General features: G+C 44.9%; 1 protein-coding gene across 2 annotated transcripts; it reads left to right on the forward strand.

The window, feature by feature from the left end:
* The first annotated feature begins 3066 nt into the window (after nt 1-3066).
* TRIM68 (tripartite motif containing 68) lies at nt 3067-12640 on the forward strand. Of its 2 annotated transcripts, XM_011956737.1 has the most exons (7): nt 3067-3298; nt 5764-6246; nt 7977-8072; nt 8903-9163; nt 9628-9650; nt 10194-10294; nt 10482-12640. In XM_011956737.1, the coding sequence occupies exons 2-7, from the start codon at nt 5821-5823 to the stop codon at nt 11030-11032; spliced, it is 1458 nt and encodes a 485-aa protein (XP_011812127.1). In that variant the 5' UTR covers nt 3067-3298; nt 5764-5820; the 3' UTR covers nt 11033-12640. The 2 variants fall into 2 exon arrangements, with proteins under 2 accessions (XP_011812127.1, XP_011812128.1); XM_011956738.1 differs by lacking the exon at nt 5764-6246.
* The last annotated feature ends 625 nt before the right edge of the window (nt 12641-13265 follow it).

The following is a 13265-nucleotide window of genomic DNA, read 5'->3' on the forward strand; positions in this document are numbered from 1 at the left end:
TAACAAATTAACAGGTTCTTTGAAAGGAACAATCAACTAGACAGATCTTTGGAAAAAAAGATATGTCGCTCAGAAAAAAAAAACATAAAATAGTGGTAAATATAAAATATCAGGGATTAGAATCAAGGAAAAAACTCAGAAATAGAGACAAATAAAAATCAAAATAATTATTTGTGTAATTGTTCATAACCATGAAGACACTGACACTTTGAGAATCATAACTTACTGAAACAGATTTGACATTTAAAGAACTTGAATTAGACATCAAATACAAGGACTTATAAAGCTACTTCTTGTTTTAATCTAATACAACTCTGATATCAAAATCAATAACAGTATTTGGCTTGTTCTGCTTCCCACCGTACAAAGGTCTTGCTGTTAGTTGTGTGTAACTATTAACAATTGCTATTGTAATATACATCTATATTCTGATATATACCTTGTTATTTAGTTAGTTTTATGTCTCTCTGTCTCAGGCACACACACACACACACACACACACACACACACACACACACACACACACATACATATATGCTGTCATTTTCCTGTCCATGGCATCTCACACTGAAACTGCCCCACCACATCCTTGCTAGATCTTCCTGTTACTGTTCCTTTCATCTGCTTCTGAAATTATTCTGTCTTTTCTACTTCCTGCTTCTCAATTTCTTGGAACACTTAAACCCTAATATACAATCTAGGTGACAGCCTCAACCCAGAAGCACTTTCAGAAAGGCTCTCCACCACCTCCAGACAGAATGCTGTGTTTTAATTTCTAGACTCATCACCTCTTCCAATCCCTGACCTCCTTCCTCTGCCAAAGTGCAAGTGGTAACAAAGTCCTGCAGATTTGCCCCTCTAGGCAGGAATTTCCTCTCTCTTAGCCAAGGCTAGCACTGAGCAGACAGGGAAGGGAGGCCCTAACTTCTCCTGCTTGGACTCCTGGGAGATGTCAGTTTTGCCTTCTGGAAACTGAAAACAATTTGGAATAGCAGAAACAGGAGGTATTAACTCCTTCATAAGAAGTGCAGGAGGAGACTTTCAAGGTGGAGTAGGGTATCTATCCATGGTCTGGGCTGTACTCCTACCCTCCTCCTTCCACCCCTAGCAGGTTCTCCTGATGACTGACATGCCACTAACACAGGCAGCTATTTCTTCCCCTTTAAAGCCTTCATGCCTAAGATTATATTCTTCAAGCCTAAGATTGTACAGAACTAATTGAGGGTGTGGCTCATACTTCCTCGGAAAGAGTAAGAGAAGAAAATAAATTAGGGGTCTCTAAGCAAGCATGTTGTATGACATGCAATATAGTCAGTCTCTGGTCTCTTTCCAGAATATCAGACCTCAGATTTGTACTAACTCCCTAACTCTTCCTTAGTCCTGTTTCTTTAGTGCCTATATCTCTTTCCCTGTTCCCCAAACAGTTCTCAGTTCTTGCTTCTCCTGTGATGCTACTCCTCCCCTACAGCACAGATGGGCACCATCCGACAGTCAGCCACTCATCTTGTTGTCCTGGTCTATCTTGGATTCAGGGAAGAGGGTTGGGGTCTGCAGCTACAGCTGTGGAATTTGTCCAAGACAGAGCCTCACCTGGACACACCTGTCTCACAGCAAACAAATAAACAAACAAAACACTCTGAAGATATCTGTAAAGGAAAGCTTCTATGCCTTGGAAGTAAACTGATCTGTCTTCAAAAGCCCTCTCTCCAGCCTTCCCCGCATGAATACAAGCGCCCCCCTCCAGTTACCCTGATTGCCACGGTTCTTGACAATCGGTCACAGTTACAAATTGCACCTTACACATGAAAATGATCTTCTCATTAACTGTTTTAACTTCACAGAGATTCCAGAGCAGTACAACCAACTTGACCTTCAACTTCTTAAAGGCAGAGACTGTATGTACCATAGTTGTAATCCCAGCACCCAGTATAATATTGTCAAAAAATTGATGTTAAATGTTTAAAATGGCTTATTTCAATTAATTAACTCATTATTCTATTAGAGCAGCCATTTCTCCAAAACTGGGTGAGACAGACGGTCCAGCTCAGACCTAAGATACTTTTGTCTTTTCTCATAGCCCTATGTGTTGCAGGAAATTTCTGGGCCTCACCCTTCAGAATTTTAACCATGGCCTGCGCTCAGACACTGGCATGAGCATTCTGGAGTCTCTGTCCTAATAATTAAGGTATTATATAATTTGGAACCGAGCTTCAATTGGAGGATTTCCTGGTTATTTTCTACGTAGATAGGAGGTGCCTTCACTTGCTTATTAAAACCTAAGTGTCAAGAGAAGGACAAGACCCTGGGAGTACAAAGAAAAACCCAAATCGTTGTCTTAAGTAACAGTTTTTGTGTATGCGTGCATGTGTCTATGTGTTTGGGTGAGGAAGGGATACCAGTTGTTTAATTTTTTTCTTCTTAACGACAATTTTTGACCAGGGATTCAATTTCTCCATTAACTCTCGGTCTCTGTTGTCTGTTTTTACCTTTAAAAGTGGATTGTGGCAATAGTGATGACAAGCTGGTTACTTAAGTATTGAAGAGTAAGAGTGTGCCAGGAAAAAAGAGAGGTTTTGTTTGGTTTGGTTTGGTTTGTTTTGTTTGTTTAAGAACCCAGTACTTGCAGCCTGGAACCATGAGAGGTCGCGAATATTCCCAGGAACAGCAGAGTCCACACCATATGTGTGCCCAACCCTATGCTAAGCTGGGTCACAGAACCAGATGTAGCCAATCTCAGGCTTCTGAGTTTAACAAGACAAACTGGCAAATGAATAGCCACCTGAGTCTCTCAATGCACAGCCTGAGCGGCATCATTCGGGAGCCTCAATCCTTTGACCTATCCTGGAACTAACTTCTGGAACCCTCTACATTTTAGGGGAATCTGAGTGGGTGAAGGCACAAGAAAAACCCAGGAAGTAGAGAAAAAGCATTGACACGCCTAGAAGCGCCGGAACCCCCGTCTCATCACCAATTGGCTAGGGTTACCCTGGTCACTGCCTGTGATTGGCTGTCCCCACAAACACACCGCCCCCTGGGCGAAGCCATCCTGGGCCCAGCCAGCCGCTCATTGGCTGCCGTCCTGCGACCGGGGCCGGAGCCGGGTGTAGTATCCTAGGAGCTGCGGGCTACTGGGCCTGCACTGCCGGGCTTTGGGCTCTGGGCCTCGGGCGTTCTCTGGCCCTAAGTGCTGAGCTACCGGGAGCGGCCGCTTCTGACGCTGGGCCACTGGACGCTGCGGAACCGGGCTTCTTCGCTTTGAGTTTCCGCTGCGAAGCGCCAGTCCGGGCCCAGGAGGGAGGTGGGTAGAGAACTCTGCCTTTTCTTAAGTCAGATCCTGCAAGCTCACTTTACCCCGACCCGCCCGCTGCCCTGGGGACCTGCCCAACGCCCTGTGGCCAGGCCAGGAGCTTACTGTCCCCAGCTGCTCTCTGACTCCGGAGGTTACCGCCCGCCCCTCTGCCGCCTTCCCACTGGGGTCCTTCCTGGAAGTCTTCCAGGCCCCGCCCCCTTCTCAAATGCCCTTCTCAGACTCTCACTGTACCGTACGGAAGGCACAGTCGAAGCAACCGAACGTTTAATTATTTGAATTTTCTCAAAGTAATTCATGTATAATAAAAAGTCAAACATTGAAGCAGGTCTTATTTTGAAGAGCAATGCCTACCCATCCCCAGATCTTTGCAGGAGGCTGCCACTTTTAATTTTTCCCCATTTAGATGTTTTTATCACCCTAAATCAAAATAATGTGCGTTCCTCTGTATTTCTGGATTTATCATTTTGATATTTCTTTGCCTTGCTTTCCTACTACCACAATCTTGTCAATTTTCTATCGCTATTTTAGGTCTTCCATTTGTATATTTAAATAATAGGTATCAATTTCCATTTATTGTTCTATTGACTTTAGATGGTATCTCTTAATGTCTCTACTGACTTAGCTAAGGATATTAACACATCCTTCACTTAGTCAGTCTATCAGTTGGAACTCAACATTTACATTTAGTTTTCACGTATTCAACAGGTATTTGAGGCACTGTTCTTGGCATTGGGGAAATAGAAATGAACAAAACAGACAACGACCCTATCTGCATGAAAAAGTTCTAGTATGGGAAGTAAGACAATAGACAAACACATGGCAAATGACGTCAAAAGCAGGATCATGTGGAAGTCATTTTCAACTGGGAGAATAGCAGGAACCCAAGTCAGGTAGATTTAATGGACGAGGAGTTTGCGGGAGTGCGGAAGTTTATTCCTTTGCCTAACTGGGCACAGGTGCTGTTTCAAGGAGAGATCTTGTTAACCACGAGCCAGGATAGATTCTTTAGTAAGTTAGTGATTTACCAAAAGGAGGTTTTAGGATACTGGATCCCACAGTTTGGTAGTGATAGTGGGAGGAAGAAAAGCAGGAGGCAGGGAGTCTAGTGAGAAGGCACACCCTGCCAGTGGCATATCAGAGTCCTGCAAAATTTACTGCCCTGCTTCCTGCTACTGGACTGCCCTAAACCTTAGTGATTTTTCTCTCTCCTTTTGAATTTGTATTATACCTTAAAGCTAAAGAAGTCAAGAAATTTGTCCAAGATAGACGGCAGAGCCCCAAGCCAAACATCTGTAAAATGAGAACAATAATGGTCTCTGCCTAGGGTTGTGAAATAAACCAACTTAATTCATGTAAAGTGCTCAGAACAGTGCTTGGCACATCATATAAGTGCTCAAAGAGTACTTGCTTTTATTATTCATATATGCTCTCAATTTACCTCACAAATTCTAAAAGGATTTTGGGTTTAGGAACTATTTTCTATGTCTAGCTGGTTTATTCATTAAACAAATATTTACTCAGCAATATCTGCATTGCAGGTGCTGTTTAGGTGCTGAGGATGCAACAGGAACTAGGACCAACATGGCCCTTCCTTGTATAGACTCTAGCTGGTAACACAAACTAGCAAAGTGAATGAATAAATATTGCCAACTGAGCCAAGAGCCTGCCATTGACCATTCAAGTTCCATGCCCATATGTGGCCCTGGCAAAAATCTCAGATTTCTTGCTGGAGTAGTGATTTCATCAATATGGGTGTGATGATCATCAAATGATCTTTGTTTTAATCTCCAAGGGATGTTATTTCATCTCTGCTTATAACATATCACTAAAAGCTCAGAAGAATGTCTTGGTGTCTTGGTGAATAATAAGTACGTTAGTGGGCAGGGGTTTAAAAGGCATGGGAAAAGAACTGCTGTTTCCTTTACAGTTTTTACATTTTAGTGTGCAACACAAGAAAATAAATTGAGCGTGTAGGCAATGCGCTTCTGGCATACTACCTTTTGACACTTTGAGTTGTATAAATGTAAATATAAAGATACCAGAGAGTGAGTCTGGAGGTATTTATGGCCTTACTTCAGATACCAAAATACCACATTTTATGTGAACTTACCCAAGTTTAAGAGAAATAATGCTGATTTATAGAGCATGATTGGAATGGTAATGGTCTAGTAGAACGAACCCAGAGGAGAATCAGAGTTGGCCAAGTGAATGAAGACTGAGGACTCCCAATATTCACTCACTTAGGCATCCCCATTATCCCCTTCATGATGTGAGTAATGTGACCCATTCAGACCATGCACCCTTCAGTTGGAAAGGCCAATGCTTATTAAAGAAGGTCAGTAAAGGGTCAAAAGGAAGGTGGTTTTTCCCCAGAAATTAATTATTCCTGTTACTGATCTCTCTGTTCCTCTGTTACCTTTTTCTCTTATTTGTCTTTCTTGTCTTCTTCTCAGCCTTTATTACTTCTCCCTGGTTTCATTCATTTTCTGAGGAGGGTGTGAGAAGGAACCATGGATCCCACAGCCTTGGTGGAAGCCATTGTGGAAGAAGTAGCCTGTCCCATCTGTATGACCTTCCTGAGGGAGCCTGTGAGCATTGACTGTGGCCACAGCTTCTGCCACAGCTGCCTCTCCGGACTCTGGGAGATCCCAGGAGAATCCCAGAACTGGGGTTACACCTGTCCCCTCTGTCGAGCTCCTGTCCAGCCAAGGAACCTGCGGCCTAATTGGCAGCTGGCCAATGTTGTAGAAAAAGTCCGTCTGCTAAGGCTACATCCAGGAATGGGGCTGAAGGGTGATCTGTGTGAGTGCCATGGGGAAAAGCTGAAGATGTTCTGCAAAGAGGATGTCCTGATAATGTGCGAGGCCTGCAGCCGGTCCCTAGAGCATGAGGCCCACAGTGTTGTGCCAATGGAGGATGTTGCCTGGGAGTACAAGGTGAGAGATGGAAACTGGCCACTCCAGTCTTCCCCCGGCACCAATTTGGCTATTTCTAGATCAAGGGCTTGACCACCAGCATCACAGACTGAGAGCTGATTCCTTTGGTTCCTGACACCCACAGATCCCTGGAATCTGATACAGGAGCTATACCTTTCCTTGTATTCATGACCTTCCTTGATTTCCTGCACTCCCACTTCCTCTACACCCCATCCCAGATCCTAACATGGCTCAATGCCTAACCCAAGGCTGATTTCAATACTGAGAATGTAAAGGAAATCAGTTTGGGTTTTAACTAGATTCTGAATGCCTTGGATGAGTTTAGGCATGAGGCTTTTATATAGATGGTCAAGGCTACACCTGACCTACAAACTCCTGGCAACGCTGCAAGTAGTCGTTTGGCATTGAATGGATCACTTACTCCTTCATTTTATAGACGAAAGTGAGGCTTAGAAAGTTGAAAACATGGTAATTTATTTTAGAGGTGGAAAGAACTATGGATGAATCACAGGAGTGAGAGAGGTCATCTAATATAATCTTCTCAGGTCCTTTATGACTTCAGGTCCAGTTAGCGAAAGGAAGATCAGAGGCTGTGACTCAAGTCTTCTTGCTTTTTCTCCTCTCCCAAGTTTGTTTGTTTGACAAGTCATCTCTGACAAACCTGGGACTCCTTTTTTGTTCCTTACCTCATCAACTTCCAGCTTCTGGGCTTCTCTTTACTCTTCCTCAGATGCCCATAATGACACCTTTATCGGAACCATTATCTCAGTGATTCTGTGATCCAGTGATCCAGCATTGGTCTTAATTCTGTTTTTTGGAGTTGAAATAGGAAGGTGAGAGTGTAAGACAAATACCCTGAATAGCTTTTTTCCTATATGGGAGGGATTTCTAAAATATGAAAAGTGTTTACTAACTCATTCTGTTTTTGAGAATATTAGAAAAGGGAGATAGTATAACACAGGGGTAAAGGGCTGGATTAAATCCCAGCCCAACCATTTATTACCTGAATGACTTTGGGTAGGTCACTCTCTAAGCCTCAGTTTTCTTGTCTATAAAATGAGGTTAATACCAGGCTCAGGGGATTGTAAATATCACATGCATATTTAGAGCTTAAAATATACCTAGCTTTTGATAAATTTTAACAAAATAATTGCTATTTTGTTGAAATAGAATTAAATGGTGTGTCTGCACACTTTATGCTTTTCAGTAGAAATCCCTTGCATTACTATTCTAGGAAAGTGCTTCTTACCCTTAATATGCATATGAACCATCTGGGAGATCTGGCTAAAATTGAGATTCTCATTTGGTAGGTCTAATGGGAGGCCAAGATTCTGCATTTCTAACAAGCTCCTAGGTGATGTGGATGCTGCTGATTCCCTTCACTACATTTGGAGTAACAAGGTTCTGGCAGACAGCAAGATAAAAATAAATAAGATAAGGATAAAAATTGACATGGAAAGGAAAGTCCAAGGTACTTTTCTGGAGAGGCTGGAAATGGACCTTTTCTTCCAGTTTGCAGACATTTAGAGACTGTGGGAGTTGAAATTATTCTCAGCCCAGAGAGCTACCTTGGATGTCATCTGGGCAGTCTACTTCCTCTGTCGCACTCCCTTTCCCCACAGCCTTCACTGTGGCTGGTTGCCTGAAGGACCCTGGTTCTCCCATAGCCTCCCAACGCTAGGAAGCCTAGGCTGCCGGAGGTGGCCTCATGAGGGTTTTGTCTCTTGCAGTGGGAACTTCATGAGGCCCTCGAACATCTGAAGAAACAGCAAGAAGAGGCCTGGAAGCTGGAAGTTGGTGAAAGGAAACGAACTGCCACCTGGAAGGCAGGTTGCCTCGTGGGGAAAAGAGTTTGTGTCAGTCGTCCTGTGCGGTCCTGGAGCTGGCCTGGGGTAGCATTCTTATCTCTGTGAGGCAGAATGTAAGCCTTGAAATCACAGAGCCTGGGGTTCTAATCCCTGTTTTTTCTGTCCCAGGCCTTAGGTAGGCCATGTCACCTCTTAATTCCAATTTCTCCTTGGTGATGTAGGGATAACCTCTGGTCTTGTATCCTCATATATGAGAAAGAGAAAGCACGTGCTCGCGTGTGTCAGCTCACAACAGTGTGGCTTATATCATGCTTAGTAAAGCAGAGTTTCTCTTTTACTTTCCCAAGTTAGAGCATATTTGCTAAGAGTCTGGTTATTAAAATATTGGAAAATCACCTCTGAAATAAATTTGAGGCCAGTAACTATCAAACTACTAGAACTTTTGATCAGCAGAAAGTAACACTGAACCAATCTAAAACAGCACACTGAACGGATATAATATCAACATGAAAATGAACCACCTAACAGTGTAGTTAAGTTACACTGCCTTAGAGACTTAAATGTAACACATCTTGTCATTATTCTGAAAATGGAAAATAGTCTAGAGCTTGTAGTATTTAGATAATATCCTGGACCCTACTGGAGTCAGTAAGAGTGACAATAGAGACTTAGAAGCATGTGGTGGAGCTGGAACAGGAAGCTAGGAAAAATAGTATCCTTTATCTTTGCCCCTGCATAGCCTGTCACGTGGTTGGTACCGCTGCAGAGTATGTGTGTATGCGTATGTCAGTATGCTCGATACTGGATAACTGAAAGTATCAGTGCTGATTTCCATCTTGGCTCCACAGATACAGGTGGAAACCCGAAAACAGAGTATTGTATGGGAGTTTGAGAAATACCAGCGATTACTGGAGAAAAAGCAGCCACCACGTCGGCAGCTGGAGGCAGAGGTAACAGCAGCTCTGGCCAGCCTGCAGCAGGAGGCGGCGGAGACCATGCAGAAACTGGAGTTGAACCATAGTGAGCTCATCCAGCAGAGCCAGGTCCTGTGGAGGATGATTGCGGAGTTGAAAGAGAGGTCACAGAGGCCTGTCCGCTGGATGTTGCAGGTGAGTAGCAGGTTTTCCTGGTAACCCTGAGTGATAGCTGAAGATAGACTGAGACTCCAGGAAAGAGCATCCGTTACCCTTTAGTAGGGACTGCCAGCACTCTGCCAGCTGATCATGGATCCTGTGTTTCCCCAGCGAATACCTGCTGTTTCCCTCTCCCTGGCTGGTGGATGACCTGGTCTGTTGTAGTGTCATAGGTGGGACAGTGCTCAGGCAGCTCTGGCATCATTCTAGGCCCTCTCCTCTAGCCTGAGAGTCTTGAGATGGAGCCTGAAGTTGGCCAGTTCAGCCAAAGCTCAGCCTGCTCTTCCATCCTTCCATAGGCTTCTCCTTACCTCTGCATGGCATCTCTCCATTCTTGGTATCTGTCTCCCTTCCCGTAGAGAAACTCCCTGCCAGTTTGATGTCTGTTCCCTCCGAGGAATAGCACATACTCAGGTGTTGCATTTTTTTTCTCCTCCTAGGATATTCAGGAAGTGTTAAACAGGTATGTTCTCACCCTTGGAGCCTGTAAGCAGCCCTGTAGGGGATAGTGGGGCCTGGCTGGAGCCAGAAGTAGGGACAGAGCACAGACTCGATGCACACAGAAAAGCAGGTGCTGGTCCACAGTCTCGTCCCACTTACATGGTAATGGCTAAGGAATCTTTGTTGATCTTTCCTTTTTTTTCTTTGTACTTTATCAAATGTATATCAAGTGAAGCTATAAAATATGTGGTTTCAAGTCGATTGCTCAAAGAGGAAAAGAGACTGCCCATGACTCCTTCATGTCCAACAGAAAATGTGTGCACTTCTTCCTCTCCCAGAATCAAATATACATCCAACCCTTCCCACAGCATGGGCATGCGGGTGTTCTCACCTCTGCACACAAACAGCTTGAGGCTCAGCCAAATAACCATAACATCATGTCTCGGCTTTGCTGGGGTGGGGCACTTTACTACGTCCCTGGCCAAGCCCCTCTTCTCTGTACTAAGATAAGGCCCATGTGGCAAAGCCGGGACTCCTGGCCCTGAGGTTCACCCTCCTCTACCAGGAGCAAATCTTGGAGCTTGCAGCGGCCAGAACCAATCTCCCTGGAGCTGAAGACAGATTGCCGTGTGCTGGGGCTAAGAGAGATCCTGAAGACCTATGCAGGTAATGAATCCTGGGGGAGACTATAGTGGACAGTCGGAGGGACCCTCAATGGTTCAGTGCCCTCTGGGTGCTCCATCCAGCCTCACCCACTCATTATTGAGAAATCTGTGGCTGAATTTATCAGACAGCCCTCACCCATGCCCTGTGGCCCGATATCACTATTACCAACCAGGACCTTTTTTTCTAGCTGATGTGCGCCTGGATCCAGATACTGCTTACTCCCGTCTCATCGTGTCTGAAGACAGAAAACGTGTGCACTATGGAGACACCAACCAGAAACTGCCAGACAATCCTGAGAGATTTTACCGCTATAATATTGTCCTGGGAAGCCAGTGCATCTCCTCAGGCCGGCACTACTGGGAGGTGGAGGTGGGAGACAGGTCTGAGTGGGGCCTGGGAGTATGTAAGCAAAATGTAGACCGGAAGGAGGTGGTCTACTTATCCCCCCACTATGGATTTTGGGTGATAAGGCTGAGGAAGGGAAATGAGTACCGAGCAGGCACCGATGAGTACCCCCTCCTGTCCTTGCCCGTCCCTCCTCGCCGGGTGGGAATTTTCGTGGATTATGAGGCCCATGACATTTCCTTCTACAATGTGACTGACTATGGCTCCCACATCTTCACTTTCCCCCGCTATCCCTTCCCTGGGCGCCTTCTGCCCTATTTTAGTCCTTGCTACAGCATTGGAACCAACAATACTGCTCCTCTGGCCATCTGCTCCCTGGATGGGGAGGACTAAGAGAGCTACCATCCTAACCAGAGAGTCCTTGGAATTGGGCCTGGCCCCTATAGGGCTTGGAGGACCCAGCCACTGACAGGTATCCCCTGAAACTGACGTGAGCTCAGAATCCAAGGATTCCTGTGTCTGATCCTTTGGTCATTGCTACCAGGCTAAAGTCTGTCATGAAACGACTTATTTTAAAAAGCAGAGGCCCAGTCAAATGAGCATTGCACCCCATGAGGGAAGCATGACAGGGCTGATGGTGAGGATCAGAGCAGTTCTAAGGTGACTTGTTGGGGTAAGGATCAGGACTTTGTCAACCCCCCTCTTCCCAGATTCCTGTCCGGTGTCACAGTTAAGTCAGTGAGGATGATGAATTAGACACAATCTTCAGGACACCATTAGATAGGCTTTCCCAATAGGCAAAAAAAATGCTGCCCATACCCAGAGCTGGTTGTTGTGCTGAGGCCAGTCAGAGGATGCTTCCCCTGAGGTTTGCTACAACTAAGCAACCTTTATGTGACCCTCACTCTCTGACCACCTGCCAAGAGAAATTCAGTGCAGCAGGGGGACACAGACCCACCCAAGCCACCCCACTGCCGTTCCCTCTCTGAGCACAAGCTGGACAAATCACTGTCCCTTGGACTCCTGGGAGACCAGTGTCCTAGTCCTGCTTTTTTTCTCTAAGTGGCAGGATCGGAAAACCTGTGAGCCTTAGTTTGTATTTTCACTTTATGAATGGGGAAACTGAAATGACCTTAATGGAGCAAGTTATTTCTTTTTTTTTTTTTGAGATGGAGTCTCGCTCTGTCACCCAGGCTGGAGTGCAGTAGCACAATCTCGGCTCACTGCCAGCTCCACGTCCTGGGTTCACGCCATTCTCCTGCCTCAGACTCCCAAGTAGCTGGCACTACAGCAGGCACCCACCACCACACCTGGCTCATTGTTTTGTATTTTTAGTAGAGATGGGGTTTTACCATGTTAGCCAGGATGGTATTGATCTCCTGACCTTGTGATCTGCCCACCTCAGCCTCCCAAAGTGCTGGGATTACAGGCATGAGCTACCACGCCTGGCCGCTGGAGCAAGTTATTTCTTACAAAGCTGCTGAAGATAAGATTATAAAAATTATAAAGCATTTTTCACACTCATATGAAACAAGGTTGACAAACTCACTTCACAGGTCACATGCCTGTACGTCATTTATTATATTTGGATCTGAAACTTCTCACATGTTTGGAAGGTTTTATGTGTCCTCATTGGGAAAATGGGTGTAATTCAGCATAAAACCTCATATTATTGTCCTGCCTCATGGAACTGTTGTATAGATCCCAGATCCATCCCATGCATTTGTTCGGTCTGAGGCACAGAGGCAAGCAAGCCACAGATTTTGCACGTGGTGACCTTGCCACTGTGCCACGATACAGCCTGCATCTTATAGCAGTGCCTTTGTCTCAGGGCCTCTCCTGATAGTCTAGAGCCTTTCAGGCAGAAAGGTGCTTCAAATGGCTGTGATAAGGAATACTAAAAGTTGTGTTTCTACTTTAATTGTATTATATTGGCTGTTCACATATGTAGGAGTTAAAACAGGCCAAACTTGGAGAAATAAAATCATTCTGCCCACCATGCTTCCAGGCTGCATCTTGAGAATTAGCAGTAGAAGGGGAGAAGTTTCCATCATCTGCTTGGAGGGGAATGAGCTGGTGAGTCACAGACCCTGGTGCTGGCAAAGGGTTGAGCCTGCCACCATTAGAGAAGCATCTTTGTCGGGGGATTCCCTGGGGATAATTGAGAAGTAGGTCCCTAGAAAGGACTTCAGTTAATGTCTGTGGACACTTGGCACAAAAGGGTTAAGGAAAACTCAATGTTGTTCTTTCGCTATTAGGACAAATCTTGGAAGTTTCCTAGAAACGGAGGATTGTTAGGTGATGAATTCATTCAAACTTAGAATGAAGGAAGGAATGAAATGACGTCATTGGCAATGTACTCTTTTAGGTTAGTTTGATTGTTTTTTACATTTATAAGCCTGTTTGGGTACTCTGATTACTTGTTAGAAGAGTTGTAAGGTTAAACAATCCACATTATTACAGATTGTCTGATTTTTAAGACCAGACAAGAAGATTGAAGCTCTAAGTGCCGGAAAACCATTTTCTACAGAGTAGTTGTTTACACTTCCCTCCTGAGAACCATATGAAAACAAGGACCTTATTTGTCTGTTCCCCATTGTACCCCTAGTCTAGTACTGTGTGTATG

Source organism: Colobus angolensis, unplaced genomic scaffold, assembly GCF_000951035.1.
Source record: "Colobus angolensis palliatus isolate OR3802 unplaced genomic scaffold, Cang.pa_1.0 Scaffold424, whole genome shotgun sequence".
NCBI classification, from domain to species: Eukaryota; Metazoa; Chordata; class Mammalia; order Primates; family Cercopithecidae; genus Colobus; species Colobus angolensis.

Bases quoted from the DNA above. Each gene is read 5' to 3' on its own strand.
- TRIM68 (XM_011956737.1), top strand. From the start codon at position 5,821: ATGGATCCCACAGCCTTGGTGGAAGCCATTGTGGAAGAAGTAGCCTGT. The intron at 6,247-7,976 runs GTGAGAGATGGA...TGTCTCTTGCAG, and splicing joins ATGTTGCCTGGGAGTACAAG to TGGGAACTTCATGAGGCCCT. The intron at 8,073-8,902 runs GCAGGTTGCCTC...TTGGCTCCACAG, and splicing joins AACGAACTGCCACCTGGAAG to ATACAGGTGGAAACCCGAAA.